This window comes from Cyrtonyx montezumae, unplaced genomic scaffold (genome assembly GCF_038088225.1).
Source record: "Cyrtonyx montezumae isolate F1298 unplaced genomic scaffold, pur_monq_1.0 scaffold_7, whole genome shotgun sequence".
NCBI classification, from domain to species: Eukaryota; Metazoa; Chordata; class Aves; order Galliformes; family Odontophoridae; genus Cyrtonyx; species Cyrtonyx montezumae.
In genome coordinates this window covers 20,510,868-20,532,195 of record NW_027072078.1, presented here as the reverse complement: position 1 = coordinate 20,532,195, position 21,328 = coordinate 20,510,868, and the positions used below count along the sequence as shown (strand labels likewise).

Below are 21,328 nucleotides of genomic sequence, written 5' to 3'. Positions count from 1 at the left end.
TATGCTTGGTTTTATAGTATTTATTATAATCAGAATGTTTTTATACTCATGAGAGAATGGATGGATATTAGTACTACTGTTTTATTCAGTGAGGAGTAATCTTGCAGACAGATACTTCCCCAGATTGGCAGCTCTTCAAATTAATTAAAAAATCAAAACAAAACAAAAGAACCCCTACATATATGCAGGACTTTATTCATATGTAGTATCTTAGAAAACATAAGCTTTAATTGACACAGAAAGTTTATCTTTCAGTATTCTAGATTGTTTTATATTTTCTAAGTAATATGTTCTCCCATTCTTAGCTGCATGTCATAAATACTCTTTTGAGAATATTAAAGTATTTAAAGAAATGCCACATTTAGATGTTTCATGTACACGTGATATGGAAAGGATGTCCCTTTCTAATTTTCCCAACTGTTTCATTAAATCTTGCTTTATTTATAGAAGTGAATGTTAGTATTCTGTAATGGTATTTTTTTTAGCAGGTCAGATTGTTTCCCCACAATCTACTCCAGCCTGTGTTGAAAACAAAAATGATGTGAGCAGAGAAAATAGCACTGTTGACTTTAGCAAGGTAAGTACATTCACTTGTGGCAGAGGGACCTTCATGATTACCAAACAGGTCTTTTAAATAAACTGAATCTGTGTGTGTTAGGGAAAAGATGTGAAATGCAATTTTTACTTGAGTCTTAAATTTTTTTTTTTGTATGTAACAACAAAAATAGTATTCCTTTTTTTTTTTTTTTTTTTTTTTTTTTGAAATTACTGGTAACAGAAGATGACAATGTAAGAATGTGGATATACATTTACTGCATAAAAATATAGTAGGTGTACAGCTGGAGGGGAAGTTTTTACAAATGAACGGAAAATTGTCTCCATAGAAAGATAATTCAAAATTCTTGTAATTTGAATTTACCTTTCAGATTTGTGCATTTGTAGCAATAAGCGTAGTTTGCATTCATATTTTATAACCTGAACTCGTGGATTCCAGATGTCTCAAGCAGAATGTGTTTCTGTAAACCTATAACTTAATACTGCTGGCAAGCCAAGATATTTCAGTACACTTCACAAAAGATGTTAGCTGTTCAGTAGTGGAGATTGCAATGACAGTTCAGTGTTAGCAAAGAAAAGCAAACAGCTTCTCAGCATTAATGTAAAGGAGAATCCTAATTTAAGGAGTCTGTATGTATATCAAACAAACTGTCACATTAGATACAGATGACAGACCTGACAGGAATAGATGGCTTCAACTGACACGTTAATACAACAAAGGTTGAGGAAGTGAATAAAGGTAATTTAAACTAATATTCTGAAGAACAGCATTTTTGAGTCTGTTGAATCTTAATGTTATTGCAACTGAGCTAAAAGTAGAGTTATGTGATTGCTCCATCTGGTGCCAGAGATATTTCCTAGCAGCAGTAGTTATTTGCACCAGTTGATTTCTTGACTGAACATGTCAGATTAGAAATGATATGTGGCTGAAATGAAGATGGGGAACAGACCTTATTGTCAAAGATAGTGAGAAGAATGGAAGAGGGTTGGGGATGTTTTTTGTACCATATTTCTCCAGAGGTAGCAAGGACTATAAATTGTGACATTAAAAATTGCAGACTAACCTTTAAAAATATTTTTGATTAAGAATATAGAAAATCATATGTGATTTTGTTTTGCTGGAGTTTATATTAAAAGTGTTAACTAAAAATAATTGTTCTGGCAGTTGTTCTACTATCAAGGTAACAATACCAAACATAAATAAAGCTGCAATTCAAAATTAAGCTGTACTGAATTGAAGCTCATAACAGTCTAGGGGAGATGATATGACTTTCAGTAGTGCTTTTCTTGGTTATTTCCGCTATTTGAGTTCTGTAGAATGAGAACCCCAGTTCACTCTCTAGCTGCTCTGTTTTGGTTTTTTGCGTATTTTTTTTCTCTTGGTATTAAACAAGGATGGAGGCTGCAACATCTAATTCTTCAGTCTCTAGTTGCGTAGAGCTGGAAATCTTCCTAGTTAAATTACACGAGAAGAAGTCAACGTGTCATCTTTGGCTAGCCTCAGCAGTGTTAGATACCAACAAGGATGTCAGGAATATGAAAGAAACAACTTCTGTTTGCGGAAATGAATTAAGACTTCTAATCTAAATACATTTTTGGCTGTCTTCAAATATATCAATTTATCCTTTTGAAGATGCATACAGAAAGTACAGTTTCCTCTTAAAAGGTGAATTATATGCACAGGTTCAGAGGAAAGTAGAGCAGTACACTAGTGGATCAAAACTGTGTCCCTATACTTAATGGAGCTGGATTTTTTCAAATAACACACAAAATTAATGGATTTGTTTTTTGAATGCTTTCTGGCTCTGTTTATAAGTAAATTTGATTAGTGCAGGTCAAAGCTTTCCTAAGGAGTTGTGTTGGTTATTTACTATGTGTCTTCATTTCAAATTATGTTTGGTTCTCTGGGAGCCCTCTCCCTCATCCTTCAGTCCTTGAGTTTCCCTGCAGGGGAGCAGACTCCACATTAGTCATTTACTTCCGTGCTTAATTGGAAATTTCTGAGGCTATTAAGTGCCAGGCCATTAATATGGATCAATTTAGGGTTAAGATTAAGATGTGATGAGAGCTATCTATATCTTATTCTTGTAATAAGAAATATAATGGTGGAGTGTGGTGGTGAAGTTAGATAAAGCATTTGAAGGATGTAATTTTTACCACTGCCCAAAACACACTCCAGGGCTATCTCTGCTTTTGTTTGGTAGCAGATGTTTTGCACATATTTTCCCAGCTTGATGCATCTATTTACTTTTAATTAGGCCTCCTGTTCAGTACCTTTAGATTTTAGAATCTCAAGCTGATCAATAAATTGTACAGCAAATGTGTCTGGAAATACTTACTTGTAGACAAGGGAGTGAGTATTTCTTTCAGATGTTAATCTTGGTCCTTTGTTCTGTATGTTAATAGGCCTTAAAGTGATAATTATAGCATGTAGTATGTGAGACATTATGTTATTAACTTTACAGAATGCACATTGTTAGGTGTGCCTAAAAGATTATTTTTTTCTCTCAACTATAATTGACCTAAGTTGCCAAAATTAGATGCAGAATGAACCTGTTTACGTGTTGTATTTAACTCTAGTGTTATTTTGTGATTTGAGTGGGCATCAGAATAATTTATGTCACAAGTAATTTTAAGAAATATTTGCACTCCACCCTTTCAGGTTTATTTGATGGTGATCTGATTTTGTGAGGTGTTGATCACCACTCTAGATTAGCTTAGGGATAGCGTTAGACATCTCTTTATGATCTTAGAGAAATTGAATTTTGGATACAGGCAACTGTATTATATCTGAATTCTGATTTAGTGCCAGAGCCATTTGCGAGAAAGCATTTTTCTAAATATTACCAAAACCCATGCATGCTAGTACTGACAGATGGCTGGAAGATAGACATTGAAATGGTCCACTTTAACAGTTTATGTTGGATTTGGTTGCTGTTGTTGTGTTTAGATTAATAAAAGGAAAGCAAATGACAAAATTCATGTATTTTGAAATGTAGACAATACTGGCGTACAATGAAATCAAACATACATTATATACTCTGTTTCTCCATGTCGATTTTTGTTACAAACTGTAGACTGATACTGAGAAAGTAAATACAAATGAACTAATTCCTAAGCAAATACCTAGCAGTGTCGTCGTGAAACTGCCATTCTGCCTTTTCCCACCCTCCCCCTGGAGAAGGCAACATCAGAGCCTTAAAACTCTAAAGTTTTGTTATGCTTTGCTCTTTCAGCTTACTCTCTTTAGACAATTATGGTCCTAGCTTTTCTGTTGTTTTCAGTAGAAGTGTTTTCCATTAAATACCAAAACAAGAGATAAGTGGAAGGGGGGATTTGAGATAGTGAAACTTGATCTTTTTCTTGCTGAGATTGTAGTATGGCAACTATGAACCCTGAATTAATGAGTTCAACAATTATTAATTATGAATTATTTCATAATAATTAGAGTATGAAAAATTAGATGTCTTTAATTCTTTTACTGCAATTAATCATGTTATACATTATTGATACTGCTATGATCTTTATAAAATTATTAGATAGGAAATTAATATTACATGCCTTAAAAAGACTGTGGTTTGTTTTCTTTTTAAGTGATATCTGGAGTGCTATGTTTCTAAGATAATGTTAGTCAAATACTGAGAGATCAGTTTCTGTTTTTGAGAAACATTTTTATTTTTGAAAAATATATTTTTGAGAAAGAGTGGAGTAGAAGCTGAAGAATTAAAATGATTGTGAAAATTAAAATATATAATGCAGTAAGTGACCAAAACAGGGGGAAACAAAAATCCCAATCAGTAACTCCTAGGGTAATTTGATATCATTTTCCCAGGTTGACCTACACTTCATGAAAAAGATACCACCTGGAGCTGAAGCATCCAACATCTTAGTTGGTGAGCTGGAATTCCTGGACCGTGCAGTTGTTGCCTTTGTTAGGTTATCACCTGCGGTATTGCTTACAGGACTAGCTGAAGTTCCAATTCCAACTAGGTACAGTTAGATTCGTTTCTCTTCATTTTTTTCTATGTACCTCATGGAGACGTGTTGTGACCTTCAGTAGTTTCATCTCATCATGAGTTAAGGACATATTTCTACTTGCTCTTTAAATATGTATATTCAGAAACAGATGTAAATGTATATATTCTGAAACGTGCTGTTAATATGTGATTAGATTTATTCTTTGCAGAAGTAGATGAGAGAGTGGGATTAATAGTACACAAAGTGTAGTTCTGCATTTGGAATTGTAGGAAATACCAGCAAAGTAAAGCGGTAGAACTTTCATCTGGAATGTAAATGAGTCTTGTGATACTGCAGAATTAAGTGCAGAAGAAAAAAAATGATGAAAGGGCTATGTAAAGGAAAAAATTCAAACAATATTATTTGATTGGATAAGGACTGTTAATGGATGAAGAACATGCTGTAAATATGCTCCTCTAAAACTCCAGATATTTGCATGAAAGGAAATATAACTTTTGACCATACATTTTTATTAGATTGTATTTTTCTTAGTTGAAATGTTTTCTCATGAAGTGTCTTGGCATTGAGGACAATTTATGAGGAATCATTTTAATGTCTAAAATATAATTTGTAGCCAAATAATAAGCTTCTGAGAAGATCAAATACATTGTGTCCTGTTCGTCTAATTTGGATCAAAGCTGAAACTAATTCTCCCAGATCTAAGTTCCCTGGCTTAACAATTATGCAGCCTATCACAACTTTTTTTGGTGTTGGTTTGGTTTTGTGTGCATACATTCTGCCTCTCTTTTTCCATTTTTTTTCCATAAAAGTGCAATTCCATCAGAACACAACGCTGCATTGCACTTTTTTATGACCTTCATCTTGGAAATGAAATTCTCAGACTCTGATCCTTGCTTCCAGTCACATAAATAGTATAAAATATGCTTTAATTTTTGATTCCTTTGAATATTACTTTGTATTTTACTTGTACTCACATATAATGTGAGACAATGAGATAATGAGTTACATTTAAAAATAAACTGAAGTTTTTCTGCATAACCTCTCCCACAAAGAAACCCATGACAGTGAAAACAGTACAGATGTCTTCATTTTTGGTCCAAAGAAAATTAGAAAATTAAAAATTAGGATAATTTATATTTCATACAAAATATCTTATTTAGAAATAATTTAATAATTTTAATTAGTAAAAAACTGTTTTTGCATTTTTACAAACTTGGTAGCATCAGCTAATTCATCGGAACCAATCCTGTGCATTTTAGAGAACTGCAAGCCTGGAGTAGGCTAAAGTCATCATAGTGGGTAGAAAAGTGATTAAAAAAATAGTTTTATTCAGAGTTAATTTCAAAATCAGGGAAATGAAATAATACTACCATAGCTACCATAAAATATTTAGTTCAATGGCATTAGCGGAATTAACCTTAATGTTTTCTGTACATAATATTGATCTGCATATGTTTATTGTATTAGATAAGGTTTGTTATGTGAGGGGGTTTTGATAGTCTTAATCAAGTCTAACTGTGAAGCTTATGATATATTTCTATAAGTTCTTTAAATGTATTTTCTAATTTCATGTTTAAATGTGTATCTGAGGATCTTGATGGAATATTATATATAGTACTTGGGATTTTTTGTAGTCCAGTTTTCAAATAATTATTCCACTAGTGTGTATAGTAACTAGCACCCATCTTCCTTTTACATATTTTCATTTAACTTCTTTCAGATTTTTGTTTATTCTTCTTGGGCCATTGGGTAAAGGGCAACAGTATCATGAGATTGGAAGATCAATTGCAACACTGATGACAGATGAGGTAATTTTATTCTTAATTTGGCTGTAGTCATTTTGTAATGATTGAAGGATGTAATAGGAAACCTGGAATGTGGAACTGCCCAGTTGAACTGATGCACAGATAGGATTCAAGTTTGTTTCACCATCCTAGAACTGATCAGTTTATGCTACCTGGAGATGATAAATTGAGAACTGAACCTAATGTGCAAAGGCATCTAAATTGAGACGGGACCATTGTGAAATATTTGGAGTGTTTCTCTCCCCACCCCTCTTTCCTCTCACATATGCCTCTTTGTTCTCCATAGGTGTTTCATGATGTTGCTTACAAAGCAAAAGATCGTAATGACTTGGTATCTGGAATTGATGAGTTTCTTGATCAGGTTACAGTTCTCCCTCCTGGAGAATGGGACCCAACAATACGAATAGAACCACCTAAAAACGTTCCCTCTCAGGTTTGTGCTTGTAAAATTCAGGTACTTTTAAAGTTTATGATGAAGTTTTGCTAAGTAGAATTAAGTCCAACTAATTTAGAATTTAGTAAAGTCAGCATATAGAAATATTTTATGTTCTTTCTGTTTGCTGCTTTGCTTTAAGAAAACTGTTGTCTTGAAAATATACTATAGTGATGGTGATCAGCACAGTTAAAAACTAGGTCTCTCGTGACTAAAGACATATGGATCTGAAGATCATAAATTCAAGATTGATTGGTAATAAGCATGTTTATTACAACCATAGTTTGCTTTTGTTCTAAACTTATTGTTATATCATGGTTGTTTCCTGAAACAAGAAAGACAAACAAGCTTAAGTCCCAAATATTCCATTGCATGTCCTCCTAGAGGTGCTCAGTTTTCCTCTGAAGATGATAAACATAAGCAGAAAAAATTGTGAAAAAGGAATTCCTTTTTTTCTTGTTGGCATTTTTATAGTATTACATGATTGTGTATAAGTACTCAATGCGGGTTGATACTGAACAGTGGCTATTCATAAAGCTTTTCAATCATTATCTATTCTTCTTTTCTTAGATGATAGTTGTAATCCATTCTGAACTGTGTGATGCACTTTTAGCCATCTAATGTATGATTTGCTATTCATAGTTCTCTTCAGTAAGTGCTGCTTGTTATGCTAAGTTGTTAATGAAGTCAAAATGCAATGCCCTGATAAGACCAAGAAATGATCACAGCAGCCTGACATGCTGCTCTTTAAAAATGCTTTATGATAACAAGATTTTTCTGAGATATATTCTTTAAATTTCTTAGACCGCAATTACTTCTACTTTTTCTGGTTATTCAGATCCTCTACTGCTTATGAAGAGATAATGTTGACGAATCTTACAATAACGGTTAAAAGTTCAGTTTTTCAAGTTTTGAAGTTTGTTTCTTTTGCTTGATTTATGTTTGGTTGTGAAAATGTAAGAAAAGTATCTTTCCTTTGTGGTAGGAGAAGCGTAAGATCCCGGGAGTGCCGAATGGGACTGCAGCTCATGGGGAACCAGAACATCCTGGAGGACATTCGGGACCAGAACTGCAACGCACTGGGAAGTTAGTGAAAACATATTCAGAATCATAAGTGCCCCTGATGATACCCTTTCCAAAGAACTGTAATTGTCTGATTCTCTTGTGTATGGATAGTTTGGCATGTGAACTTTTTCAGGCCTTATTCCTGATTAGCTTACCACGCAGCTGAAAAAGATAGTACTTCTGAATTTGTGGTGAAGGGAAGAGGGAAAAAAGTTGTGTATTCACATTATATTTACAGAAAGCTCTTTATTATTTATAGAGGTGAGAACACTGTTGAACTCAACTAACATTTTCTATTTCTGGATGAAAGAAAAGTTGGAAATAGGCTTGTCACATATTATGAATTCCTACTAATATTTTGTTGTTGAGGTTACTGGGTTGTGAAGCTCTAGCATTTCCTTCTGTCTCAGTAAGCCATAACATGCCCTGTTACATGAGGCTGTGGTTACTGCAGTGTCTGCAACATGCACACATCTGATGGAAGAATTTGTCCCACATAAAGTAATACATACATTCTTAATATGTGGTGATGTAAGCCCATCAGCATTCAGTGTCTGCCTTAGGGAAGTATCATTATACTGGTACCTGTGTGCTAGGCAATTTTGTTACTTTGCTGCTTTGATAATTAACTATAATTCCTACCCAAAGTGTTGCTGTTTGTGGTGCAGTAGAGGTGGGTAATGGTCAGTCTTTCTGTAAGTTATACTTTCACTGGTGTTGGCTGCTTGAAGGATAGTTTCAGTGTTCAGGAGGCAGTAGCACTGGCTCCTCCTCTACCTGAGAGCTGACTGATAAACCAGATGCACGTGAGAAAAAAAGCACTGTGGGACATTTGCTTTAACTTTATTATGTATTGTAAAGGAATGTCTCATCCTAAATTTTTGATTATATTAAGCATAAGATAAATGAGAAGATATGAGTTGTTGTCTTGAAAAGTTCTAGCCTAGATTTCATTCTATTATCAAATGTGTTTAGGAAGAGATTTGCAAAAAATATGATGTGCTCTATATGTAGGAATGTAAGAAAAACATGCAGTGTAATAGCTCTGATTAAACCAGTACAAATAATTATTTTGCAAAAATAGTAGGGTTTTATGGATGAAGCTAACAACTGTTCAGAAGTTTTGGGTCTGGGTGATTAGATAAACTTTTTATTAAAGTAACGTGCCAATTTTTTTTTTAAAAAACTATTTCCTGATTTAAGTGGTCAGGACAGAGTTCCCAGAAACTTTCTTCTGAGGAAGGATGAATTATAAGGGTATGTTTCATTTGATTAAGAAAGAATAGCCTCTGTGCAAGAGAATACTACGGAATATTGTGGAAGAAAGTTCAGTGAGCCTTTCTCATAAATCTTCTCTTTTATTTTTCAGATTTTTTGGTGGATTGATTTTAGATATAAAAAGAAAGGCTCCATTCTTCTGGAGTGACTTCAGGGATGCTCTCAGTCTTCAGTGTCTGGCATCATTTTTGTTTCTGTACTGTGCTTGCATGTCTCCTGTCATCACGTTTGGTGGTCTACTGGGAGAAGCAACTGAAGGTCGTATAGTATGTGTTAAATCTGAACTTTTAAAAACAAAATTACATTTCTAGGTTCGTGGTCAGTATTTATTTATTTTTTTTACTGTTACATGAGGATAAATATATATTAATATATATATATGTATATAATAAATTTAATTATATATTAATATATATGTATTTAAAATGTATTTGTTTTGATATTTAGAAGTCTACAAGTCACTATGATGCAAAAAGAACCAGATGGAAAATTTATACACAGTTTTCTCTCTGTATCATATTCAGAGTGCAATAGAATCGCTGTTTGGAGCGTCCATGACTGGAATTGCCTACTCTCTCTTTGGTGGACAGCCTCTCACTATACTTGGCAGTACAGGACCAGTTCTAGTGTTTGAGAAGATTTTATTCAAATTTTGCAAGTAAGTGATGCAGAGCTATTTAATATTTCTAACATATTATAAAATATAGTAGCTTACCAGTAACATTTATAAAATCTTTCTAAGCAAGGTGAAGACTTACTTCACTGATTTATTCACATGCCAAATGATGCTTGAGATGAGTGAGATCATAACATGCATCGTTACTAAAGTCTTTTTAGGTAGTCTTTCTTTTTAGAAATATGAGTCAGTGTATTCCAGCATCTGCAGAATAAGATCAGGGGTTTGTTTTCAAGTGGACTGCTTAGGCTCTCAGAGTCTGAAAATTATGCTTTGTCTGAAACAACTGGATGTTGATCATACAGAAAAGTTGAAGGGTTGGTTCCACTTTTTGTCTCCCTACCTGCTTCCTTCTCTCTGCGGCCCACAACTTTTCCCAGAATCAGACATTCCTGTACAGAGTATATTTTGGAGCTGCTTCTTCATCTAGAAAACTGTGGCTGGACAAATGATAAACTGTGTTGTTTACTTATTTTTTCTTTAGAGAATATGGGTTATCATACCTCTCCCTGAGAGCTAGCATTGGACTGTGGACTGCAATCCTGTGCATCATCCTTGTTGCAACTGATGCAAGCTCCCTAGTCTGTTACATTACCCGGTTTACTGAAGAAGCTTTTGCTTCCCTTATCTGCATAATTTTCATTTATGAGGCCTTAGAGAAGCTATTTCATCTCAGTGAGACATATCCAATCAACATGCATAATGATTTGGATCTGCTGACTAAGTACTCGTAAGTATGCTTTCATAACCCTTGATTTTTTTCATACTTGGTGATAACTTTGAAAGGAATACAACTAGTGTGCGGCAGGAAAAGTTTTCAATAGTTGTAAATATAATATGTGAAATCTATTGAATTAGGTGTGATTCTGGTATATGGAAGTAGTAGTTACTGAGGTATGTGTAGTAAAAAAAATTGGAATTTTGAAAAACTACTCAAATGAAACTTGGAGATCCTAGAACAAAAATAATAATAACAATTCACAAAGTATTCACATTTTTATTTAACAGGTGCAACCCAATGGCCTCTACTATAACCTTGTATCGGTCCTTTGTGATATTTTATATTTATCTGTCAAATTTTTTCCAAATTGAAATAATGACCCATCTAATAATTTGATGTACCTTTGTTATTGTAATCTCCATGGCAGTAACACTGTGAGAATTGGAGTGGATTCAGAATTGTTAGGTGCCTCTCCACAGCATTACATTTTGTCATAATCAGTTTGTTCTTAATTACAAGATTTTTAATAGGACTGAACTTATGTAGCTTGACTGTGGAGGTTTTTCAAGTGCTTTTGGATAAAGGGTATTATCACTGGGGAATAGAGAAATAATGGCTTTAATTAATATAGTTTCATTTTGAAGTAAAAATTCAGTTTCTGTTATAATACAACAGAAGCGTTAGTAAAGGACGAGGTCCTTGTTGGCCTTGAGGCCCATTAAATCTGGTCACCTCAGTGCCTGAAATGTCATTGAAAAGCATTTTCAGAGAAGATTCACCTCCAGGAATATCTTTATTTCACTAAACCCACTTGAACGCTCTGTGTGTGTGGAGCAGAGCCCCAAAAAACAATGCTTGAACAGTGCCACATCTTCTGTTAACTAGAAAAACAGGAGTGTCTCAACCAAATGTCTCATTTGCATTTTAAGCTGGCAAAAGCAAAACACATCAACAGAGAGAATATTTCAATTTTATGCATGCTATCATCACAAGTAAAATAGATGATAAAACCTAAATCCAAATGTGTAATAAGTACCTTAATGAACTGATCAGATTATATTATTGAAACAGGTGCTCTGCTGTGACATGCTCTGTTGTGCTGAAAAAATAATGTTTTTCTCTAATAGTTTGACTGGTAGACAATGTAATATTAATTTGAACAGAAAGCAGTAAGCATCACAAATAGAGTATGCACACAGTTGAGGTTATATCCCGATCTCAGTTAACTTCTATGATGTTGATACTTTTTCTCTAAAGAGCTGTATGTAGCAATGTTTGTGTTTTTCTTTTTCCTTTACCACTTCAAAGTAGTCACGTCAAAGGGAAATGGGATATGATGTTCTCACAATGTTTTGACAAGCTGAAATTCTATAATGACAAAATTTTATTTGGAAGCCACTTAGCAGGCAGAGATGAGATATTAAAATATGTAATGAAAAGATGAGAACAGGGATATGGGTCCCTGGTTAGCTAGATTTACTTGTATTTAGATGTAAATCTATCTGAGATTACAGAGACAAATTCAAAGTTTTGCTTTGTGGTGCAGTGATAGGTATCTCCATATTTTATGATGAAATGTTACTGTTTTCCTCCTTACATTTACAAATCAATATTTGTTTTTATTTAAAATTCTATTCATTGATCAGAATCCAAAATTTATTTTTGTTGGGTCCTGTATACTCATTGCCTGTTGTTAGTAATGATATTTAATGAATATAGAATCTGCAGAGCACCCATGATAAAAAAGCAGCAATTGCCACCCTCCAAATTTTAGCTATTGACTGGTCCTGCAGTGCTGGAATACCAGAAAAGGAGTTTTAGAGCTTTCAAAATACAATTCCTGAGGGATGAGCATCTTCCAGATGTTTGAAAGAGAGATTGGGTTATTACCTGGTGATTCCAAGTACATACGTAATTATCTGGATCAAAATTGTTTCATAAATTTGTTATGGACAATTATTTATGGGGTAATTGCTTTATACTTACATTCTTAGTTACTCCTTCACTCTGAGTAGTACAAATAAGTTGACTTTTCAGATTCCGTGTTACATTTCAGTTTTGGCATTTATATTGTATGTTCTGTTTAGAGCAATATCCTGTTTACTACTGACAGTATGTCCATCACAACTGACCCCAGTAATGTCAAAATGTGTAGCTGTAGGCATAGTTAGGGGCAGCTTAGTTCTTAAATGATGTGGCTTATATTTTTACATTACACCTGATTGTTGGAGACATCACTATACATATTGTCTATCTTGAATTTAATTCACTGTTTCAGAATCCATCTTCCTGTTTTATGGATCTGTGCATGGAACTCAGTAAAGTGGTGATTCCACCCTTTTCTTCTTTCCCCTTCCCTTCACCATAGTTTTTCTTAGCTCTTCTGAACTGGGCCCAGTAGGCTGGGAGAACTGAAAGATGGGCTGTGTAAGTTGCTATGTGCAACTGCACGTCAGCTGCCCAAATTATCCATCCATTCACAAAGGGCTTGGTGCATACTGAACTCCACAGATATACAGATATTACTTTGCCCAGACACACTGCTCATTTGTTCAGGACACTGAAGCATCACAATTATCATTTGTATGTGATCATTACAAGAAAAGAAATTTTAAATTCAGCACTTTCAGAAATTTGAGCAAAAAATAATCTGTCTGTGGAAATGCAAGTCTATCTGTGTTGGTAAGGCTGATATTTGATATTTTCAAGTCTTGATTGATCCTTGAAAAAGTAAATTTTGCACACCTTACTTTGTTTGGAGTGTGTAAACACCCAATGAATTAATTGTTTCTGTGGTACATAGTGTTTTATATGGGCAGTGATTCTCCATCTAGCTCCTGCTATGATTTTTTCACTTTTTATCACTTTTTGTGATAAATACCCAAACTTTTCAAGTAAATGAAAGTCTAATTAACAAAAATAAATTTTGCATTAAGTTACATTTCAATTTTTCCATCCACATAGCAAATCTAGTTATCTCAAATGTTGCAGTCAGAAAACTTACTACCAGGGCTTGAAACTTTACCTGTTACTAAGTTTGAATGTAAAAGATAACAATTTAAAAAAATCAATGGTTTGGAATATGACTTCAAAATAAGATTCAAGGAAAACAAATGTTTAGTCTAGCAATTCAGGGAGTGTCAGCAGCATATTTCAAGTATGTGATAGGGATGTTTCTCCTAAACTTCAGAGCTATGTGCTTTCTATTTTCATCTTCCCGAAAAAACATTAGTAGTCCATTTGCTTCCAGGTAAATGGAAACACTTCCTTGTATTTATCCTCCCACTTTCTTCTGAGGAAAAGCCTCTTCCATCCTCCCGTATTCCAAAAACCAACTGTTTCCTGTTAGTAGGCTGGTTCCTTCAACTTATTTTCTCATTGTCAGGAGGATTCTGAGGGATTGATTTTTCTCTGTTCAACATCTCTGTAAACATTCTCATCTGAAACTATACTCCTCTGTTCCACTGGGTTACCAGTAAAAATGATTGTGAAAAGTTACTGTTGCTGCTATGGGTCCGTCAGCATAGACAGCCAGGGACAACTTTTGCTACCCTGAGCCGCTGACTGAATGTTTTTCACAAGAAATGAGAAGCTTTTATTCTGTGGTTATGACTCCAAATCTATTTATTGTTTAAAAGGGTAACAAACTTGTGCTGAAACTGGTTCTGTCCTTGAAGGATCAGCATACTCTGTTACAGAAGCTAATTAATATCTGCTGTTTGCTAATTAAAACAGCTGTTTGCATTTTTTTTTTTTATCATTGGGGATTTTAAAGACTAGTTTTTAATTGTTAGTAAAGCCTTGGCAGTTCTTTAATTAGCAATGGGCTGACTTCAAAAGGTTGAGTAAATCATTTCTCTTTGGATGTTTTCTCAAATCTTGTGCAAAACTTCTTGGATCTGCAATTCTGTGCTTAAAAAAAAACTTAGGTTATACTATAAAATTTCTGTTTTCTGTATTCCTTTTGTTGTCTACTTGGATAAAAAAGCAGATAAATAGATTGGGGCAATTTGAACCTTTTTGGTTTAAGTTGTGCCCTCACCCTTCTTTCTTATCCTATGGGCCTTCTAAGGATGTTCTGATGTCCATAGGTAGTCTGCAGTGCCTGTATTGTTGCCTTTGCTGTGGTGAAGTGAATGTGACTCAAAAAAAAAAAAAGTCATTGGCTTGCCATTAGTATTGTCATTTGGAGTACTAGAAATACAAAGAGAATATTATTTTAAATTATTTATATTTCAAACAGATTGTAACCGTATTTCAAGTGAGAAAGATGTGTATTGGGTGGGTTTGACTTCTGTTATGAGCAATCTCTGTTGCAGGATTTTTATATAAACAACTGCAGTACATGCATCTCTACTTATATTTAAGAGCATAGGAATCATTACTACTATCTGCCATAACAAACCTTAGAAGGCTATAGAAAGAGCATTCAGAACAGCTTTTTTAAACTTCTATTTATTTTAAATTGTGTGCACCCAAATATTTGAAAATCAGCTGAAATTTACTATTTCACAATTTTAGGTAGAAGATGTATTGTGCTTTTCAACATATTTATCGATGGCATAAACTGAGGGATTGAGTGCACTCTCAGCAAGTTTGCTGATGGTGCCAAACTGAGTGGTGCAGCTGACATAATAGAAGGGAAGCCATCCAGAGGAGCCTGAACAGGCCTGAGAAGTGGGTCACTGTGGACCTAATGAGGTTCAACAAGGCCAAATACAAGGAGTTGTGTTTGGGTCAGGGCAACCCCAGGTACATGTACTGACTGGGAGAAGAACTAATTGAGAGCAGCTCTGCAGAGAAGGACCTGGGGGTCCTGATGGATGGTAAGCTGGACTTGAGTGTGCTCTTGCAGCCCTGAATGGTACCCTGGGCTGCATCAAATAGGATGTTGCTAGAAGAGAGAGAGAAATGATTGTCTTCCTCTACTCTGCTCTCATGAGACCCCTTCTGGAGAGCATCCAGGACTGGGGCTCCCAAATTAAAAAGATGTGGAGCTATTAGACCAAATCCAGAGGAAGGTCCCAAAGGTGATCAGAGTGCTGGAGCATCTCTCATACAAAGACAGGCTGAGGGAGCTGAGCTTGTTCAGCTTGAAGGGAGGGCTCCAGAGGGACCTTGTTGCTGCCTTCCAGTACTTAATAGGAGCTTATAATCAGGAGATAGACTGACATTTGCATAGTCTGATAGCAATAGGACAAGGGGGAGTGGTTTTAAACTAAAAGAGAATAGATGTAGGTTAGATGTTAAAGGGGAGGCAGTGACACAAGCTGCCCAGAACAGCTGTGGTGCCCCATCCCTGAAGGGGCTTGAGGCCAGGTTGGATGGGGCCCTGGGCAGCCTGATCTGTTGGATGACAAGCTTGCCCACTGCATGGGGTTAGAACTAGGTGGTCTTTAATGTCTCTTCTGACCCAAGCCATTCTATGTTGCATGTTTGAGTTTGTTGCAGAATTCTGTCTAAAAAAAATTTTTTTTAAATCTATAGTTTCATGATCTTATTACCATAGAGCAAATACCAATGCACTGTTTTTCTTTATTCTGCTTGTTTGTTACTTTGTGCTAAAATGTTGGCCATGATCCTCAAGTGTTCTTTCTGGAAAATCTATTTTTTATTCATTTATTTACTTTTTAAACACAGTCTTTAGGGTATAGATAATAAAGCATTTTAGAGGTAAATCAAAAGGACAAAGGCAATGATATTTTAAGTGTTCTGCTGTGATACATTTTTTTTTCTTTTTTAAAACACATTGTTTTGAAGGAATTTGAGTACATAATATTTGTATATAAGATCCACATACTTTCTAAGCTGGATTTTCTCTTCCTTTCTTCTCTCATTTTCTCTGTGACCTTTTTGTATTTGTGAAGCCATTAGCATTTGTAGGTTGGCATAGCAACTCTTTTATTTCTGTGCTCTCCTCCTCCTGCTTTTTCCTACTTCAGCAGCAAATGTAACTCCAGTTGGTGAATTCTGTCTGGAACACTAATTCACAGCAGTTTTAACATGTACGTTAAATATTAGGATATCACTTTTGCTAGGATGGGAGACCCCTACAACTGTGTGGACTGAGGATAAAGATTCTGAAAAGTAAAACAAAATGAACATCTTGAATGAAAGGAACGGGATTTAGTAGAAAAAATCTAATGCTCACTAAAGGTTAAACATGTTACAATAGTTGTCTCTGAATACAGGAGATGATAACTTATTTCTCTAACCAAAGTTGCATAGGTCTTAGGACTTTATATACCTGCTATTTTGTATTAATCTTTTTCAGAGGGATAAAGTCATGTTATTTTAATAATTCTTTACCAGAAGTTACTCGATTATTAACAGATTACATTGAATAATTTTAAAGAGATTTTTTGGCATAGTAATATGCATATTACAATCTGTCTTGGTATTGACATGCACTTAAGAATTAGGAGTAGGAAATCCCACTCTTATGTAATTAAGGAGCCAAGATCACGTCAATCTCAGTATCTTTTGCAGGCTACAGAAACCATTGCTTCTAGGCATCATTGTGAAAATTAGTTTTGTACATACTACTCTTTGCACAAACAAGTTTTATATCTTTCGCTACATGTTTGCAACTTAATTTGCATCTTGTAATAATGCATTTGCATTATGTTATTTTTGTATTCTATCTTCCTTGAGTTGCAGTTGGAATGCATGGTCAGTGATCATAAGCAAAGAATTTCTTATTAGGAGCCCAAGCATATAATTGAAGTCCACTTCATGTAATGATTTCTTTGAACTCAGATATGAATATAAATTTTCTTTGTCCATTCTTTATGGATGTTTCTTTTCCCCCTACACTTAAATAACTGTACTATATACTCAGTTTCTTTCCCTGAGAATCATAGAATAGAATAATTATAGAATGGTGTGGATAATACGGGACTTCAAAGATCTATTTCCAATCCAGGCAGAATTGCCAGTCACTAAGTCTGGAATATCCTTCTTCTTCCTAGAACCATTCAACTGCTTTCTAAGAACCTAGAACCTTTCTAACTGCTTTTTTTACAACTAAAAGAAGTTTAACTGCTGGTTCTCTTTTGCTTCTTGGCAAGCCTTGAAATCCAGGAAAAAAAAAAGATATATATGAATATATATATATATGTATCACTTATTCTAGGACTTCCCTATCTCTGCTTAATCTAATTAACTCACTTTTGTTACTGTTAAGCTCAGTAAATGCTTCATTCTTTCCTGCTTCCCATCCCCTCTGCTTTTGAATAGGATGTCTTTGTTAAGCAATTCTCCACAACAAATAACTGATCTGCACAATGTAGTCTTAATCTAGAAAAGTTTACATGCAATCCTTGTATAGTTTTGTTACAATATATTTATTTTTATTGGTACACTATACTTGAACAATCAGAAATTAAGCTGACCGCATATCTCTTCAGGTGTTCATTGATTGATTGATTTTTATTTCCCACTGTGGAAGTGGGGTGAGATTACAACCTGGAATTATTATTTATTATGATGAGATATATTAATCAAAACAAGAAATGTCTCATGTAACAACACTTTTTTCTTCATGATAACCTCTGTGTATTGCATTTACCTACCATAATATTTCTATAAAAGCATAGACTGCATTCTGCGCTAGACAGGTAATAGAGCAGCTTTTATGAGAGACAAGCACACTTATGAAGACTCTAGTATGATTATAATTCTGTTTTCTAAACTTTCCACTTGGTAGAACAATCTTCTTACATGCTATCCAAAGAAAACTAATTCTTTGTGATTTCTTCACTGTGACATCAGATATCTGTTTAGGTAGATATATGTTTCTATTTGTGTGCATGAAGTGGGGTGCATTATCTAGATACTTTTATAGACTTCTCTATTTTCCTCTTCAACTTCACCAAGTGAAGTATATAAACTTCAAAATTTATAGAATATACTTGAATGTCTGCTCATGTTCGTGATTGTCAGAGGCAGGCTACTTAACTTAATGACTCAATGGTCTAAATCAGGATGGCAGATCTCATTAATAAATGAAGAAAACAATTTCATCTTGCCCTGACAGCTGTGCTTTGAAAGGATTTCATGATACTGAGAATAGAACTTAACTGACAAGACCATTTCCCATCAGTATTAATTATTTTGCTTCCAGTCTCTCCTCCACTGAGACTTTAGTTCCATCATTATGATTGTTGACATGAGAAGGAATATGGTAAATACAATGCCATGGATATACAGGTGTTGGACTTATGGGGCAGCAGGGTATGTGAGTGTGATGCTGTTGTTGTCACTATCAGGTAGCAGCTGTTAGACAAACAGAAGGACTCTTCAATGCCCATAAGTCTTATGTGAAAATAGTATATATTTGGAGACAATCTAAACATGTATGGCATTCTACTATTGACAGGCGTTTCTTCAGTCTTGTAAATGCAGTGTTAGCAGTCTCGATGTGCACGTTCCACTAGTTTGCTTTGAAAATGAAATTAGTGATTTATCTTCCACTTCTTACTGTGTTCTTATTCTGTCTCTGTTATGTGATTAATGCACAGCATATTCATAGAGCATAGGATATTTCTTAGGGTAAAAACTTCCTACTGATTACAAAATATATGATATTAAACGAGACACATTATTTAAACAGGCATCTTGTATCTTATTTGTCACACTTGCCTGCTTTTGTTTTTCTTTTTTTAATATGTAATATAAATATTCATACAAAGCAACTCTCAATAACTAAAGTGAGCTCAAAAATATTTTCCTCTTCTGGGAAGGGGAAATAATATGCTAGCTAATTGTGAAGAAGCTGCAGGTTGCTCCTTTTACAGAACAAAGACTTATCTAGTATTGATAGGTGTAGCTTGCAGTATGTACATGCTGTAAAAGTAGAATCTCTGTAAATTGAGCCTTGTGACTTGAATGAATTTGTTAGTAGTAAGTGCTTCCCAGCCTTGAAAACATAATACTATAAATTGGCAGTTGCACAGGAATGAATTGACCACGAGGCTTCCAAAGGAGCTGCATTGGTTAAGTGGTTTTTATTTACTCACAAAAGCACTGTGCAGGACTCATTTGAACATTTTATGCTGTCTGTAATGGCAGCAGAATGGGCAGGCACTATGCTGCACTGTGTGAGGAGGGAGATGCTCATAAACACTTGGAGAAGAAAAAGAGTTTGAGGATTCATACAGACCATCTTTTTGATGCTAATAATGATAGTTTTAACTGTTTCTTTTGGGAAAGCAGTAGAGAACACTGCTAGTTACCTGAGATGACGTGTAGCCTCTGTTGGCAAACCCTATCTCTGCTCTTTGGGGACAGATCAAGATATAGAAAATATTGAGCACAATGAAGTTATAATTGCTGCCTCAAATTTTAAATTAATTAATTAATTAAAAGAGCAGCAAATTGAGATTTAAGAAATAAAAGCAAAAATTGCTGGAAAAAATGAGAAACGTAAGGAGGTTTGGAGGACACAGAAGGGAAGAAGTCGAAGGTTTAGTTAAAGTCTTCATCCTCCCCATCCTAATTTGCTTGAGACTTCTTGAGCACCTTAGAGGATTTAAAGACATTGCCCTACTCATTTTTCTATTTTCTATATTTCTATTTTCTGTCTAGCAGTTTTGGGGCATTATAATTAATGTAAGGACAGAATCATTCTGTATTTTTTATCATAGCAGAGGTGATTGCTGAGTCCTTATTACTAGAAGGCATGGAAGTGAATTGTATGGTTGCTGCTCTATTTGAATCTGAGTATGTTGCTTAGAAAATGTACTTACAGCTTTATGTATAGTATTTTGTTCATTGCTATAGATCTCCTGTAGCTGGCAAGTATTCAGCACGTATAACAATGTTACACGGATTTAAGCACATTGAAACCTTCAAGAGGCAATACATATTTACTTAATTCAGCCTTCTGAATAATGATGTTTGCACCAAATATGTGTATATTTTCCTCCTGAGAGCTGACCTTCCATTTGAGTAAAAAATGACAGTGAAAGAGATTACAACTTTTAAAAGCCTTACTTTTCTGGTATGAGTTTATTTTTGTAGGTCAGTTGTTTTGGAAAGAATTCATTGTGACAGAATTACATCTATTATGAAATGCCACATTTTGGTAGTTATTCTTTTATATCTGGCACTGAATGCTGGCACTTTCAGTTGTATTTTCTGGTTTGGACAGGAATTTTTTCCCGTTTCGATAATGATAAGCAAGGATCTACTCTGGTTTTAAATTTTACCTCTTTCAGTAGAAAATGGGGCTTAATTCCTCACCCAGTCCATAGCAGAAGCTGAATTCAGGGTACAGTTTTTGATCAGTGTGGGCAGTTTGCACAGGTTACTGTACTTGCTGATGAACTGCCACCGGTAAATGCCCCATGAAACTTGGTACAGGCCAGACTTAAAAGCCATGGAGAAGGAAAGTGGTACTGATCTAGCAACGAGCAGGAGGATGATCTTATCTAAAGGTGAATTATTTGAGATGTTTTGAACTATACCTTCATTTGTGAGACTTATTTAAATGTAACTTTGCAGCTTTCAACTAGGGCAGTTCTACCATATAGTGTTGGTGACATGCCCAGTCTTTCCCTTCTAGTGAGAAAGAAGTGACTGTGATTGAACAGCCCACGTTTCCTTGGCCTACTGTAATCAAACCCCAATGGGCCATCGCCCAGTGTCTGGCCAGTCTGTGATCAACGATGGACATCAGGAGCAGGGAGCTCTTGTGCTCACAGGAAACAATAGTAATCTGAAATAGACACGCTTGTATTGTTGCATGAACATCAAATGCTCTCTTGCAATAATGTAGACATACTGTTTATTGACTTATTATGCTACCTTAGCTC

The 21,328-nt window shown here is 34.9% G+C and overlaps 1 protein-coding gene across 2 annotated transcripts in view; it reads left to right on the top strand.

Moving 5' to 3' along the window:
* The window catches only part of SLC4A10 (solute carrier family 4 member 10), a 111,852-nt gene that overhangs the window by 68,911 nt on the left and 21,613 nt on the right, over positions 1-21,328 (top strand). The window contains exons 7-14 of one of the 2 annotated variants that reach the window (XM_065751306.1): positions 486-577; positions 4,388-4,545; positions 6,254-6,341; positions 6,625-6,771; positions 7,757-7,857; positions 9,206-9,380; positions 9,639-9,772; positions 10,275-10,520. In XM_065751306.1, the coding sequence (XP_065607378.1) occupies positions 486-577; positions 4,388-4,545; positions 6,254-6,341; positions 6,625-6,771; positions 7,757-7,857; positions 9,206-9,380; positions 9,639-9,772; positions 10,275-10,520 (1,141 nt within the window). The remainder of the gene's footprint in view (positions 1-485; positions 578-4,387; positions 4,546-6,253; positions 6,342-6,624; positions 6,772-7,756; positions 7,858-9,205; positions 9,381-9,638; positions 9,773-10,274; positions 10,521-21,328) is intronic. The other variant, XM_065751307.1, reaches the window with a different exon arrangement.